Raw genomic sequence first — 15,674 nt, forward strand, 5'->3', positions numbered from 1 at the left:
CCTTGTCGTCTCTACTCCTCTGCCTTTATTATTTCTCAGATACATTTGCCCCCATCTCCATTTCTGCCTTACTCAATCCATTATCAACAGTGTAGCAGTGATCTAATCCACAAATCTGACATTCCTGCCCAGTTTGGAATCCTTCAATGGCTCCCTGCTGTCTTCAGTCTAAAATCCAAACTCCTCACTACAGCATAATAGGCTCTCCATCTCCAGCCACATCTGGATACTATAATTTGATTTTTATAACCTTTCCAATTAAAGGACTGTAGTAAGTTGTGTCTTTGGTTGTGGTCATCAATGGATCGGAAATGTTATTTCCTACCTTGTCTACCTAGGAAACTCATTCTACTGGATTCAGTTCAATTGTGACCTCTTTTCTGATTTCTCAAAGTTAAGCTCTTTTTCATTTATGCCCTTATTCATTTGTGCCTTCTCTGTACCTGTATTATTTACATGTCATCTCCAATAAACTGACACAATAAATTTTATTAAAAGATTGAATGGCTTAGTATGTTCACTCAGCTAACAGTCTTGAGGTCACTTCCTTCTCAGTTAGTCTAAGATTTTATACAATGTTCCTGCCTGGTCTCCCAGTGCATATCTTTCTATTTTATCATTTAACAAATACTAGTTCTTTTTGGACTAGCCTTAAAGGGAAAGAGTAAAATAAAACACTTTAAAAATACTTTATTATTTCTATTTTGAAAAATCAGGATTGGCTTTACTAGCTGACTCTATATGCTTCTGTATGTCTGCATGACCATCTGATCCCCACTTGAACCATACAAGGAACACAAATCTGGTGTCCCATACATCCCAGTCACCAGACCGCAAACTCACTATTCATAGAAATCTACTAGCCACACCTCATCCTCTGACTTTCTCTGCACTTGGACTCCCATTTCCACCCCCAAGAACTTTTACACAGCAAGAGAAAAAGCCAGTGCCAGAAAAAGTAATTGCATAGTATAAGTAGCATTTACATTTTAAAGTCTCTCAATTGGCAGCATACTGTGGATAGTACTGTGTTTCCCCGAAAATGAGACCTAGCCGGACAATCGGCTCTAATGCGTCTTTTGGAGCAAAAATTAACATAAGACCCGGTCTTATAGTATGTAAGATGTTATTATATTATATTATGTTATACATTACATTACATTATATTATACTTGGTATTATATTATAGTAAAATAAGACCGGGTCTTATTTTAATTTTTGCTCCAAAAGACACATTAGAGCCGATTGTCCGGCTAGGTCTTATTTTTGGGGAAATACGGTAAGTGCCAAGGATTCTGTTGGCTGATTACACACACACACACCACCGCACCCTCCCAGCATCTATTTTCTCCTTCTTCCCTAACAGATTTTCTTCCATGTATCCACTCCTTTTCCACGTAGCCATATGCTTCAGGGTAAGCCAACCACATCTCAAGCCAAGGGATGGGCCTGGGTGGCTAAGAATAATTCCATCAGTCTTTACCAGTGACTAATTTAGGAAAGGGAAAGTAACCCAATTTTGGTAAATGAAATGAGAGGTTAAGTTTGCTATAGGCTTCTGGAAAAATCCTTCCTCACTTTTAAAGAGCCACGTGAAGCCAGTGTTTGTGTCTCTTTCCCTTCTCCTACCAAATGTCAACCCCAAATGTAACTGTTTGCATATATTTAAACCAGAAAACTTAAAGTACGTATTACTATTTCTTTCTAATAGTGATCAGATGATAAAAAAATCAACAAAAGTTTCAAAACAGTGATCAGTCAACATTTACTAAGTAGCATACCAAAAGAGACTTCTTGCCTTTGCTCTGAAAAGGAGAGTTTTGGTAAAGCTCAGAGACAACTGGGTGTGTGTAAAAAGAAATAGGTAGTAGACAAAGAGAAGCCCAACAAGTAATACTGATCTTGGGAGATAAAAATAAGTGGCTCATGGCAAATTGATCAAAATATCAAGGAAAAAAAATGTGTGTCAGTGTTAGTGGCTACAGAAGGTAGAGAGCAGTTTTACTTGGGTTCCAAACTCAACCAAGAAATAAACAGTACTCATATATCTTTTGGAGCATGTGAAAGCAAAATGTTAAAAAAACACACACACACAAAAAAACCCTGCCCTAACAAGTAATTTAGCATTTTTAAAATTCTGAACTTTCCCCTCATTTAGGCTTAGGGCAATTTTGATGACAAATCTAAAAAAAATGCTTTAAATTTTAAATCTAAAGTGCAAAATAACCTGCAAAGGTCACAAATCAGACTCTACACAGCACAACTTGGGAGGGAGTTGCCAATGAGAAAGGCCAACTCCTTAGTTCTTAAAACCTCAAACTACATAACCGCTTTACCTCCATATCCACAAGGAAGCAGAGAAGAGGCCCCAAAGAGCCTAATGTGGGCCTAAAACAGTTAGATGTACAGTATCTTCCACTGGCCTGGCTGTATCACTGTTATCATTTAAATTTTTCTATAGCAGGCAAGGGGTAAGAGGCATCCCTCAAACAGCCATTTTGAGCCAAAAGCAGAAAATCTAGTCACAGGAACGCATGTGTAACTTGTAAGCCCTGGCTCAGATATGTTTGATTCCATGTGTTTGCCATACACGTAAGTATTGGTTTCACCAAAGGAAAAATTGAATATTTCTGTACTAAACTCTTACTGTGAGTAGAGAGGCAAAAGGCTTAGTAGAAAGAGCCCCAAGTCTGAAAACCAAGGTTCAAATACCAACTCTTCTACTTTCTAGATGGTCAATTCTCTCTGCATTTATGTTCCCTCAGATATAAAATAGAAATACCTACCTCTTCAGTTTATCATGAGACTTGGAGATAATGTATATTAAAATACCTGCACATAATAGGTACTCAGTAACACTGAATTAAATACTTAACTAACAGAATACAAACGAAAAAGAAACAGCTACAAAAATGGTCGAAATTATAGGCTGTGAAAAACTAGGATTTTCAAGCATAAATTCAGCAATTTAGTGGAGAAGAACAAAGGCCGGGGAGTCAGAGGTCCTGGGTGTCTGTTTTGCAACTAACTAGTTAAATGACCCTGGGACAGTCAACTTGAACCTCAATTTCCTCTGATAAAACAAAAGGACTGAATTAGCCTGAAAATATTCCTCCGTGCTTCTTAGCAATATCACTATCAGCAATAGACACAAATCTAGAACCCAGACCTAGAGTTCATTACTACCTCAAAATCACGTTTCAAGATTGCCTCACAATAGAGAAAGACAACGAAACAACATGTGGATCACAGAGGCAGTCCAGACAAATGGTTGCAGGGGACGGTTTTATATTGGGACTTAAAAAAAAAATGAATAAAATTAAAGATGATGAACTTGACACTAACGTACAGAGTGAGGGGTATAAAATAGGTGCAGTACAATGAGGAAGACCAATGAGGAAGCAGGTTACAGATGCAAATGAGCAGAAACAGAAGATAACCTTACCTATGACTTTCAAAACTGAATTTGGGGGAATAAAATATGAATAGAAAATTACACAAATCCAAACAGGAGGAGACCAAGACTGGACTTTGGCAACGGAGATACAACACATTTTCAGGAAGCAGCAAAATGTAGCAATCACCTAACCCAATAAAAGTCAGCAATAAGCTAATTCAATAAAAAAATATTTTTTAAAAAATGTATTAAAGAACTGCAGATATGGGAAATATGGTTTGAATAACAAGAACATCTCAATGACCAGTTTTAATATAATCAGAACTATGAAACCGTCTCTTAGAGCTGTTTTTCAAACTGATGGTAGTGATCTATTAGTGAGTCATGACCAATTTTTCAATATCATGAAAAAGAAAATGTCAGAGTAATGTCATAGAGTAAAGGTAAATGCTGTTTTATCTGAAATTTCTATCTCAGTTCTATGTGTATAAACATGTATGCTTGTGCTAGGTTGAAATGTTAAGTTAGCTCTTGCCCTGTAACTTGGTAAAAAGGTTTCAAAACTTTGTATTATGAAAGTTTTCAAAATCAGAAAGTATAGTATAATGAGTCCCCATATATTATCATCTAACTTCAATAATTTCTGAATGTCATTTTTAATTGAAGAAATTTCACTGGAAGGAAAACTATAAATAAGTGTGGCTAGCAGAGGAAATATCAAGTTTCCTTAATTTCTTATGTTGCAATAAAAAATTAAAAGTAACATTTAGATAAAACTTTCTAAATGCTTTATTTTCCCCAAAGACTTTCCTTAAATAAAGGACAAGTTAAAACTTGTATGCCTTTAGTATTCAACATGATCTCACAAATGGCAAAATATAAAATACAAATTTCAGAACTTGTTTGCTCTGAAACGTTCACAAATCAAGAGTTTATTCTTTTTTGTGAGTTAATATCTACCACTTATATAGTAAGATTAAAAATCTAGTCTTAAAATTAAGACTAGATTCTCCACTTTCATTTCATCATAAATTTAAAAGTTCAAGTGAATTGACAATTCTCAATAAATATTAGACTGATGAAGACAAGTAACATGACCAAACATTTAAATTTTTAAAAATAATTTCAAGTCTTTAAATTGCTAAACAATAAGTGAATTTTTCTGACCCTATATAATTACTGCTTAGAAATATTTTAAAAATTAAAAAATACCTAAATATCATTAAGTTTAGTCTACTTCCTATTTATGTGCACCGCTAACTCACCTCACCACTCTATTGCTAATCCTACCCGAAGAGAAATCGGTTTTCTAAACCAGACATACCACAACTAATTTTTATTTTATTTGTTAAAGCAGTTTAAAATTATATGCAACAGCAAATCCTATTAACTTCACAATGCTATTTTTTAAAGTGAGCATTTTTCCTGTCCTAATGCAGCACCTTTAAGAGCTTGACGAATTTTTGAATGTCATTTTTAAAAACTTTATTATGGAAATTTTAAAACATACACAAAAGCACAGAGACTACTATAATGAATTCCCACATACCCATTATCTAGCTTCAGCAATTTTGAATGTCATTTTATTCTGAATGCCATTTTTGTTTAACAACCTTTTTTATTTTAAAGCAATATTGAAAAATATTTACATTTAAGTACAACTCATAAACTGTCCATTTAAGTGTTCTGGCCAATGACTACCTTGATGGGAAAAAAGAATGCTTTTAAAAATATTTTTAATATGACACAAATCAACATTACTGAAAAAAAGTTGTAATTTCAAAGCTGACATAATCCTACCGATTTTTTCATTAAAATAAACACCAAAGCTGATGAAAATGTAACACAAAATTAGGAAACATAAAAATTTATTTTAAGACACTGAAAGCGTACTTTAAAATATTAAAACTCTCACCTGCTTCTGTAATATAAGACATATTGAAACTGTACATTTTGTAGGAAAATGAAGCCTTCAAGTTATTTCTCCAGTGTACCTGGGGTTTTCAGGCTTTCAGACACGTAGTTCCCTTATACCCAGGAATACCAGTATGTTAACTAGAACTGTCCCAATGATTCAATTTCAGCTAATTCAAAGACAATTCATAGACCATACTACAAATCTTTAGAGGTCCAACTGTTCCTCTCTTCTAAAGTTTACCGAATTCAGGCAAACAGGTGAGAGTCACACAGTATAATTATATAAACATTATCAGAAATGCTGAAATATATGCAGACCCATGTTATGTTTGAGTTAAAATTATGGCTGTTAAAAAAGCTTGCTCCTGCTTGTGACTCTCCTAAGCCTCCCTGAACAAACTCACTCCTCTTAAATTCCACTGTTACTTGAACCTCATATGGCATGCCTGGGCAAATTTGATGACTTGGATTTTGTTTTAGAAGCCAGGCTTACTGCCAAGTCGGCTGTGTCTACTCCCCTGACCCACCAGGACAGCTTTAGACAACACCTCCCTTATTTATGTTACTGCTGTGAGCAAACTACCACTTACTATCAAATGAGGCTCAATCTACTCAGGTTTCCTATCTCTTAAGAGTATTGCAATTGACTTCACTGTATTATGGCTTCCTCAACCCCACCTCTTATTTAAAATAAAACTTCACTATATTGAATCATCAACTACTCAATACTAAGAAGGAAAGTAAAGGACATATTAAACTTCACAATCAGTATCACAACTCATTGTCTGCTTTTAAAAGGTTTCCATTTTATATATCAGTATTTTATTTATCACTTTCTCTGCAGAAAAACAAATTCTACAAAAATGTCCTTATGATCACACTTCATTGAAAAAATAAATATAGAGCAAAAACTCATATGCAGAGCTTGGAGGTATGCCTTCAATAAAAATACATACCTGTATAATTTTAGGCAAAGTTCATTGGATGCCACAAAAAAGCAAGTCATAATAAATTGATTCTACAACGTCCCCTAAACTACTATTTTAAATGCCTTTAAATGCTTAAGATACAGTACTGGGCCCCCACGATTTCTTGGTCATGTGCATAATACCCAAATTTTAATTTTTATATCATCTAATAAAACTACTACACTATTACCTCTGCTATTAGTTTAGAATATATGCCATAATATCCCTTCTGTATTGGCAAATGGGAAAACCTAAGAAAATGCAGGCATAGCAAATACTCTTAAAACGATAAGTTTTAACAGAACAATATAACATGGAATTTTTTTCCTCAATTTTTCCCATACTCACTAAAACACATTTATTCATTAATCTCCATCACAAAATTCTGCTAATACCTGTAGGACCATCCTCTCCCTACCCTATCTGGAAAAGTGTCAAAGAAACAGAATATTAAATTATTCTTCCAAGTTAAATAGTGAAATGTTTATCACTGACTCAGTCACCTAATACATATTCTCACTGCATTCAAGTCTAAAGGAAAAGCTGACCTGTGGCATGAAAATAAGGCTCAGCAATAACCAAATCCTCCTTTACGGTACCTAATCTAATGTGCCATACAAGCACACCATTAAATTTCTACAGAAAACCATACAACTTCCCTTTTTTCATACTGACTTAAATATCTAATTATACTTAATATGGTTAGCAAATCAACCATCTTTCACACCATTCTCAGTCAGTAACAACTTAATTCAAGAAAGCAGAAAAACAATTAAAAGTGAATGACCTTCAGTACTTATATTTAGTAAGATATGAGGTAAAATTGAAAAGAAAAATAGAATTAAGAGGATAAAATAAAAATGTCGAAGACACACATTCCAAATCATTAAGCAAGGTTTAAATGACTGGATCGTTAGTATGTTTTAGTTTAGTATAGGGAAAGGGTCTAGGAAAGTGGAGGAAGTGAAAAATAATCTATCATCAGTTTTTCGGTTTTTTGGTTTTTTTTAAGAAATGTAAACTACCACCACTAACGAGCACCACTGGACCAATGACTGTGCCAAGAGTTTTAGATACATTATCTCATTTAATATAAGATAAAACAAAAATGTTGAGTAAAAATTACCAATAAAAACTGAAAAGTGAGAAAATAAAATTATCTAAGTCAGTCAATAGACATGAATCAGATCTCCAAGCACTAAACAAAGTAAAAACCTACAAATTAAAGATTAGACAATGATCTAGGAAAAGTTCCTCAACTTCACGTATGAAAAAAATTGGGTATTAAAGTGATATTGACAAAATTACACACATTTTATCATAAAGTAAATTTATTACAAAAATACATATTGTACGTAACTTATTTCTTCCTTTTTAAAAAGTGCCAGTAGATAAGATACTACACACAGTATACCACACACTCCTCCCAGGGACTCTCATTCAGGACTAAAAAGTCAATATTTAGTAATGAGCAAACCCTGAGAATGAAACTTTGAATTTGAAAAGTAAAGATTATTATAACATCAAACTACTAGAGATACACAATCAGTACACTAAAATAGAGCACCAGAACTTGCCCTTTATAATGGCAAATTATGTTAATACACTACATTAAATAACTGCCAATTTTAAATTCTCTATTTACTATTCAGGTATATCCTCATTTTGAAGCTAGGTAGTAAAACAAAGTTTAAACAAAATAGTTTGATTCATTATTAAATGGAAAAATCAAAGCTAGCATTGTCCTCATAGTAAAAAAATAAAAAAGGTAAAGACTCTAGGGTCTTAAATTTTCCTCAGTAGGAAAAATTTCAAAATACCTCAGTAAGCAATAACTTTAAAAAGTCAGTCACAATATCTGACATTAACAAGTGTCAAATCATCAAATCATCTAATCTGTACTTTAACAAGCCTGTTTAAGACATTCACTAATCAGCCCCTTGGCTTATCCTCGGTCTCCATCCTCTAACCCCCTCTGCCCCAAATATATTTCAAAAATCTTCTGTATGGAAATTAGATGTGATACAAGTACTCTCAAATCTTTAGAGATGGAAAAACTGCAGCCCAAAATTACCAAGATCTGTTGCCTTATGGATCTGACCAATAAAAACCAAAGAACTGAAACAAGTCTCATCAACTTCCTCTACCACCCTTAAAAAAGTGAACAGTGACTCAAAACTTAAGCAGAATTTATTCATTAATTCAACAAATATTGGGTGCCTATGTTAAAGGTACTGTGCTAGGCACAAGTACAAACAAGATGTAGATGCTATTACCCCTGCTCTTACAGAACTTCCATTCCAATAAGGGAAAAAAGCCAAAAACATGTAAAAACATTGATATAACCCAATACTGACCTGAATTCTACCAAGCAGTTTTATTCTCATGGCCCACTTTATTGCATCTTATTATCCTAAAACCATGTCAGTTAATCCACTTAGTTCCTTCAAACTACAAACATAATTATGCTTATTAAAGTGGAAAACTAGTTTTGTAAACCAATAATTGTGAAACCTTGGCTTTGAATATATTAACATATCCTTCTCAACTGAATTTAAAAATTAGCTGCTATTAGGTGTTCACAGCAGCACTATTCACAATAGCCAAAAGGTAGAAACAGCTCAAATGTCCATCAATGGATGAATGGATAAACAAATTGGGAAATATAGACAATAGAATATTATTCAGCCATAAAAAGTAATGAAGTACTGATATGTTCTACAATATGGTTGAACCACACACAAAAAAACTATGCTAAATGAAAGAAGCCAGACACAAAGGTCACACATGTATATGATTCCATTTATATGAAATATTCAGAATAAATAAATCCATAGAGACAGATCCCAGATTGGGGACTGGGCTGCCAGGGACTGGGAAGGGACCAGGGAGAACGAGGAGCAACTGCTTAATGGGTGCGGGGTTTCCTTTTTTGGGTGATGAAAATGGTTTGGAACTAGATATAGCAGTGGTTGCACAACATTGTGAATGCACTAAATGCCACTGAGTCATTCACTTTAAAATGGTTCATGTCATGTGTAGTTCACCTTAATTTAAAAAAAAAACACTTTAAAAAAATAGCTACTAGAATATTTTAAAGTGAACTTTTCGTCACAAATAAAATGCCCAAGTTTAACTTTGGGAATATCAGTTGTAAATCAAATTTCAAACCTTAACTCCGTCTAGACCAATTTTAACAGCAAAATGTTTTGGGGGGGCTTTTGAGGCAAAAATCATTTCTTAAAAAGATGTTTTCATAGGTTTTAAATGTTATTCAATGTTTTGGATGTATATAAAATCTCTATTTACCTGATGATATGATACTCCTCTGCCTAGTAGCATAGTTATTTGGGTTATGTGTCCCTCCCCCCCATTTCCTACCTTCTTGAGGGACCTCAGCCCTTTTTGCATCTATCATAACACTATGAAGTACCTAACAGTACCTTCAACATAATAGGTGTTCAAATGATGTCAGTGGAATTGAAATAAACACAACCAACAAATAACTTATAAATTATTTATGTTGAAAAAGACATCTAACAAAGACTAAAAGGATTGATAAGACAAATACTAAATACTGCCCAAAGAATCTTATGCCTCACGTTCAGATTTTTCAACGCAACTCTACAGAACTGTCTGTTGAGTATCAATATGAACATGAACTAATTCACCTAATACCCGGAAAGAATAAACAGAGATTAGTCTTATCCATCTCCCTTTTGAAGTTCGCCTGCATGTGTAATAGGGAAAGTGAACTTAATGAACCACAGTATTCCAAACCAGGTCACAGGAGAGCTCTAAGTCCCCAGCCATCCTGTTTCTATTTCCTGATTGGTCTGACCTCCAAGCATTATGGTGCCCAGGCTTCCCAATTCACAATCTCCTTTAAAACATCTTCCGAGGTGAGCTTTTGCTTAAAATCAAAATTGATTTCCAGAACTTTCTAGGAGAATTATGAACAAGGCAACCCACTTTCTTTTACTCTTTCCAAACACTTTGCTCAAGAAAAGAAACCTAATTTTCAGAAAGTCCCGTTATGAGTTACACTTCGAATTAAATGTGGGCCATAAACTTACACAAGTGGAACTTAATACGATAGCATTACTCTCCCAGCAACGCAGACTTAACAGACATGTGCACGAATCTTAGAGAGCTCCTACACTTCAAGAATGCACATCTTTCAAATATTTTTAAAAACCAAGAATAGATGAAAAACCAAATGTGCTTACACTTCACAGGGACATTTTCTCCGCACCACGCCGGCAGAGCAGCGACAAACAGACGCCACTTGGGCAGCGGCACTGATCCTCGGCCTCCAAACCCCAAGCGACCACTGGCCACAGGCGTCCCGGAGTCGAATTCCCCACTAGTTCGCTTCCAGCCAAGCCCGCGGCCACTTCCACGTCGCTGCGACCCACACGCCTCCTCAGCTATTTAAATTCGCTCTTCACTCACCACACACACGCACACAGGGTGTTACCAGAACCCAGACAATCAAGGGACCAGGGAAAGGGCGAGCTCGTGCGAGCGGACGCCCCTCCTCGTTCCGCCCGGCCCGGCACCCACCTGCAGGCCGCGAGCCCGGGGGCGGCGGCGCCAGCGCCCCGTCCTCGCCAAAGACGAGTTTGAAGTCGAGCTCGTCGTGGGCGCCACAGTTTGCAGTAGTCATCGGCGTGGCCCAGGGTGGTGCGGCTCCTCCTCAGGCGGCGGCGGCGGCGGCGGCGGCTCCTCAGCGCCGCTTCATGCCGGGCCGCGCCGGCCAGGAGGTCGCAGCTCCGCGACAAACTTTCCGGGCGGGGAACCGCGACGCCGAATATACCGTTCCGAACTCAAGAGCTGGATGCGCGCCGAACCGCACCAGGAGCGCCCGCCACTGCCAGTCGCTGGTGCCTAAGCCGCCACAGTGGATGTAGCCAACATTCCCCACCCCGCTACAGACGCCGCCGCCGCCGCCGCCGCCGCCGCCGCCGGCGCGCTCCCGCGCCGCGCCGCGCGCCCGACCCCGCCCCCTACCGCGCGCCCATCGGACCCAGCCACCCATAGGCCACTGTCGCCGCGGACTAGCCCGATGGCCCCGCCCTCTCACAGGCCTACCGCGTGACTCCCTCTCCCGGAGAAGGAAGTCACGTAAATATGCAGAGCTGGATAGCCCCGCTACTTCTTGGGAGTTGTAGTTTGGCCTCTAATGCCCTCCTCAACTCCTTCTAAAACAGACTCCCGCACCCAGGTGTGGGGTCGATAGCCCTTTCCAATTGGATTGAGGCGCCCACCACCGGCCAATCAAAGAAGGTCCCTTTCCTTATTGGGAGGAGCTCACGTCGAGGAAGGGGAGCTGGTGCCCTGAGGTTGTAGGTTCGGTGACGAGCTGCTGCAGTGTTACTTCGGTTGGCTGGGTTTAGGGAAGGTACCAGAGCCCCGAAGGGTTATGTGGATAACACTCACATCCTCACCCCCAACTCCAACCCTAATGGCGGGGTCTCGATAAGGTGGGGACCGGGCCGAGCCTCCAGCTAGGATGGCGCTCAGCCAGAGAAGACCTGGGCTGCGCTACAAGTCCGGAATCTGAGCTCCCCGCCTCTGTATACCCACCCCTACGGGGCGGGTCCCGCACTTCGCTGGCTGAGCCATTGTTCCGACGAGCCGGCCTAGCAGCTGCTCCCTCGAGGACAACCGGCGAATCAAGGCTTCAGCAAAACCTGACGGGCAGGGTCTGTCCCCTGCAAGAAGTTGGGAAGACTGAACGGAAATGCCCGTCAAGAAATCGCGCCACTTTCGGTCTCTGGTCTCTGCACCCCAGTGCACATCCATGAAAGTAGGAGGGATCGTGCTACCCAAACCGAGTGGCTGTTCGTGGAGAGGAAGTGACAGTGTCTAAAGAACCGTTTTCGGTCTTGGCCCCTTCTCAGCAAGCCTGTGTACTCCCCCCCCCCCCCCCACCACCACCACCACCACCACCAGACGACCTAAAACGCCTCCTCCTGGGACTTGGGGTGGAGGCCAGTGCCCAGGAACGCTGAGCCTGGCTTGTTTACTTAGGGCTGCTCCAAGGCTGTGTGGATTGCGAGCTGGGAGAGGCAAAAGTGACCCACTCCTCTAGCTCCAGCATCCCTTCTAGCACATTGTGGAGGAACCCATGACGCTGTCTTTCTCAGAGGCTTAGGTGCAAGTGCAAGGGCCCAGGCACATCCCACACTGCCCACAAAAAGCCCTTGGGAGAAGAGGAGCAAGATGGAGGGCCTTGCAGAGACATCTCAAAAAATGATACCAGAGCTACCAAGGAGCCTTAGGCCTTAGGTCAGGAGGACAGGGAATGTCCAGAGCAGGTGAAACGTTTATCTTTTATTGGTTCATCCCTGAGGTCAGAAAATTTCTCTTAGCTGTTGCTCTGTACCCATACCTGTACTAGACCTGGGGACACAGAGGTAAATTAGGCTCCCTTCAGGGGTGCGGAAGAGGCCAGTATATCTACAATGACCATGCAGAGATTAGGGCTGTGCCAGGAGCTGAGAAGGTTCATAATCCCTCTGGCTACAGGTCCTCCACAGGGCTAAGTACAAATTGGAGAGATGGACAAGAGGTGAGGAAGATGGTTCCAGATAGAGAACAGATTTCTAAAGATTTGGAGACCAAGATAGTACCTGCAGTGAGCAGAAGCCAAAGGTAAGGCTGGACGAATGGACAGTGCTGCAAGCCACTGGAAGGTATCCGGACTTTATCCTGAGGGCAGTAAGGAGCCACAGAGGGCTTTAGAGCAGGGGACTTCCATGTTCAGAATTCTGGATGAATCACTGGATTGGACTGGGGGGTTAGAGGCAAGAGAAAATAACAGTGGTAGAGGAGGGAGCAAATGGCATTAAGTGGGTGTAACATCCTCCCAATAAGCTGTCCTGCCTTCAAAGAATCTCCAACCTTGAGGGGATGAATGTGGAACTTAAGAAGCCAAAAGCCACACTGACTTTGCAGACTTCTGCCCCAGGCAGATGCTTGGTCTGCCAATTAGTACATGTAACATTACCCTGGTAGAGTAAAAGGTCCCAGAAGGTTGGCCAGCTCACCTCCCCCTCCCCATAAAACTTAATGCAATTTCAGGATGTGACCCCCTGGCCCCACACATACATACCTCCCAGGTTATCAACTGGATGAGAAAAGGTACCTTTATCTAGCCTCTCTGCTCTCTGGACATGACTTTACCTGAACCAGGGGGTCAACTAGCCAGGCCAGGAGGAAGGCAAGTGGGAGATCCTGGGCTTGTCAGCCCCACTGCCAGGAAGGGACCACAGAAGCTGTAAGATGGCTTGAAAAATTCACCTATTTTTCAAATGCTCAGTGATGCAGCTGTATTCCCAGCAACTGTGCACGTGGAGAAAACTTAGAAGGGGTCAGGTCTTGGGGAAAGTTTATGGTCTGGAGAAAACTGAGAATTCAAACATGGAGTGATGCAGGCTGGGGCAGGGGTGGGCCCAAACTTTGTAAGAAAGACAGAAATGGCTGGGAGCTCTGCACACACACACACACACACACACACACACACACACACACCAACACATGAACTCTCTCCAGTCCTTTTCCTCAGCTAGGGCCAGGACCTCCCCGATGAGCTCATCCTCAAGACACCTCCAAAGCTCTTTTAGATGGCAGGAGGCCATCTGACTCGCCTCCAGCCTTCTGAGATCCCTGTGAAATCATGAAGCTCAGGGAATCTGTGCAGTAGATAGAACCCCAGACTGGGCTGGCTGGTGGGAGAGAAAGAAAAAACTGTGTGGGTCCCTGTACACCCCCTCTCCCTCCTGTGTGAATGCCAGTTAGGCCTGAGATTTAGGGAAAGCCATCTATTTCATCAGCTGCCACTAGTCTGGCTCTGAGCCCCCATTGTTGAAGGCTCTTCTGTGGCCTGGGCCATGGGATTGTAGTTTAGCCCAGTCCAGCCCTCTTTGTTCCACATTAGAAGAAACAGGAGCCTTGGAGGAAAGTCAAGAGTTTAGAGAACTTATTCCTCTCCATGCCACACACACCCCTACTTCCCTCATGTCCAAGCTCTTGTTTGTTTCTTCTTCTGTGCTGACTCCCCACCCCCATGCCAAGACTGCCTATAGGGAACACAGGGCTGCCCTTGAGCAACTCCCAATCTTGGCAGAGGCGATGGGACCAGCCACCTACAATCAAATAAAATAGTTGCTGAAGTCAGCACAGTGCTGAGAAGACAGGGTCAGCATTTTGTCCTCAAATGCTAAGCTGAGGAGTTTGGACTTGATCCAGAGGGCAGTGGAGAGCGATGGAAAAGTTCTGAACAGGAGTGACACCTGGAAGGAACTAAGAGTGCAGGACTGCATGGGTAAGAGGTCCCCCACTTATCTGCACAAGTTCAGTCTGCTTGCTGTGGTCTTCAGAACTGCCACTCTCTCTAGCGTTACTCATACCTCCCTCTCGTGTTCATATCAAAACCATTTATCCCCAACATGTGATGAGCTAAGAGGAAGTCCTTAATCCAGGTGGTTGGAATGGAAGGTAAGTGCTGTGGCCACTAGTCCAGAGAGGGGTTTGGGTGTCTAAGTGGCCTTAGTTTAAGGTAGGCATGGTGAGAACAGTGGGTGGAGCTTTCAGACCTGACTGGGCTCCCCTAGTTGGTGCCAGGTCTTCAGCAGGTCACTCTGAGACCAGGGCAGGCATCACTGAGGTTTGCTAAAGCAAGACCATTTGTGGACCAACATATTCAACCAGGGTCTTAGTCATGGAACATGCACTAGCCCTCCCTTACCTGCTCTCCTGTGAGTGACCCTCTCCCCAATGCTTTTCCTGGGCCCTCAGTCCCCACATTCCAGCCTCTATCTTAGCAGCTGACCTCTACCCCTGCCTCTCCTCCATAGCCCAGAAATGAACCTGACTGCCAGAAAAGTGGTGTCCTTTGGAAACCACAATGATGGGCAAAGAGATCAGATGACAAAGCCCAATCCCACCCTGGAAGTGGATCTTAAGACTGGATGCCTGGCCCACACAGGGTTCTCCCACAAGCTCTGACTGATTCAGTATGCCTGGGGAGTCTACTGGGGCCTCCCTGTCTGCCCTGTTCCAGTCAGGGTATAAGAAAAGGCAAAGGGGACATTTTCACTGAGACAGTTTTTTTATAAGAAAAATCAGAAATAAATGTGCCTAAAGCTTGATGGCTGAGATTGGACAAAGCCTCAGTCCTCTCCTGGATGGGGCCCCTTCTCTGGGAGCACTGGTTTGGGCAGTTTGTTAGGTAGCCTCAGCATGGAGTGACCCCATTAGCCATACAGGGCTCTATCACAGGGCTTGCCTCTTTATCCTCCAGCCAACCTCCAGCAGGCAGAGAACAGGTGATCCCACTGTCCAGAGGGGGGCCCTTAGGCCCAGAGAGGACTAGAAGTGACTTG

At 41.1% G+C, this 15,674-nt stretch overlaps 1 protein-coding gene across 2 annotated transcripts in view; it reads right to left on the reverse strand.

Moving 5' to 3' along the window:
• Window positions 1-11,257, reverse strand: part of NFATC3 (nuclear factor of activated T cells 3) — a 95,398-nt gene extending 84,141 nt beyond the window's left edge. For both annotated transcript variants that reach the window (XM_019756369.2, XM_019756378.2), the window contains exon 1: window positions 10,849-11,257. In XM_019756369.2, coding sequence (XP_019611928.1) covers window positions 10,849-10,951 — 103 coding nt within the window. In that variant the 5' untranslated portion in view covers window positions 10,952-11,257. The remainder of the gene's footprint in view (window positions 1-10,848) is intronic.
• Between the last annotated feature and the right edge of the window lie 4,417 nt (window positions 11,258-15,674).

This window comes from Rhinolophus sinicus, linkage group LG11 (genome assembly GCF_036562045.2).
Source record: "Rhinolophus sinicus isolate RSC01 linkage group LG11, ASM3656204v1, whole genome shotgun sequence".
Classification (NCBI taxonomy): Eukaryota; Metazoa; Chordata; class Mammalia; order Chiroptera; family Rhinolophidae; genus Rhinolophus; species Rhinolophus sinicus.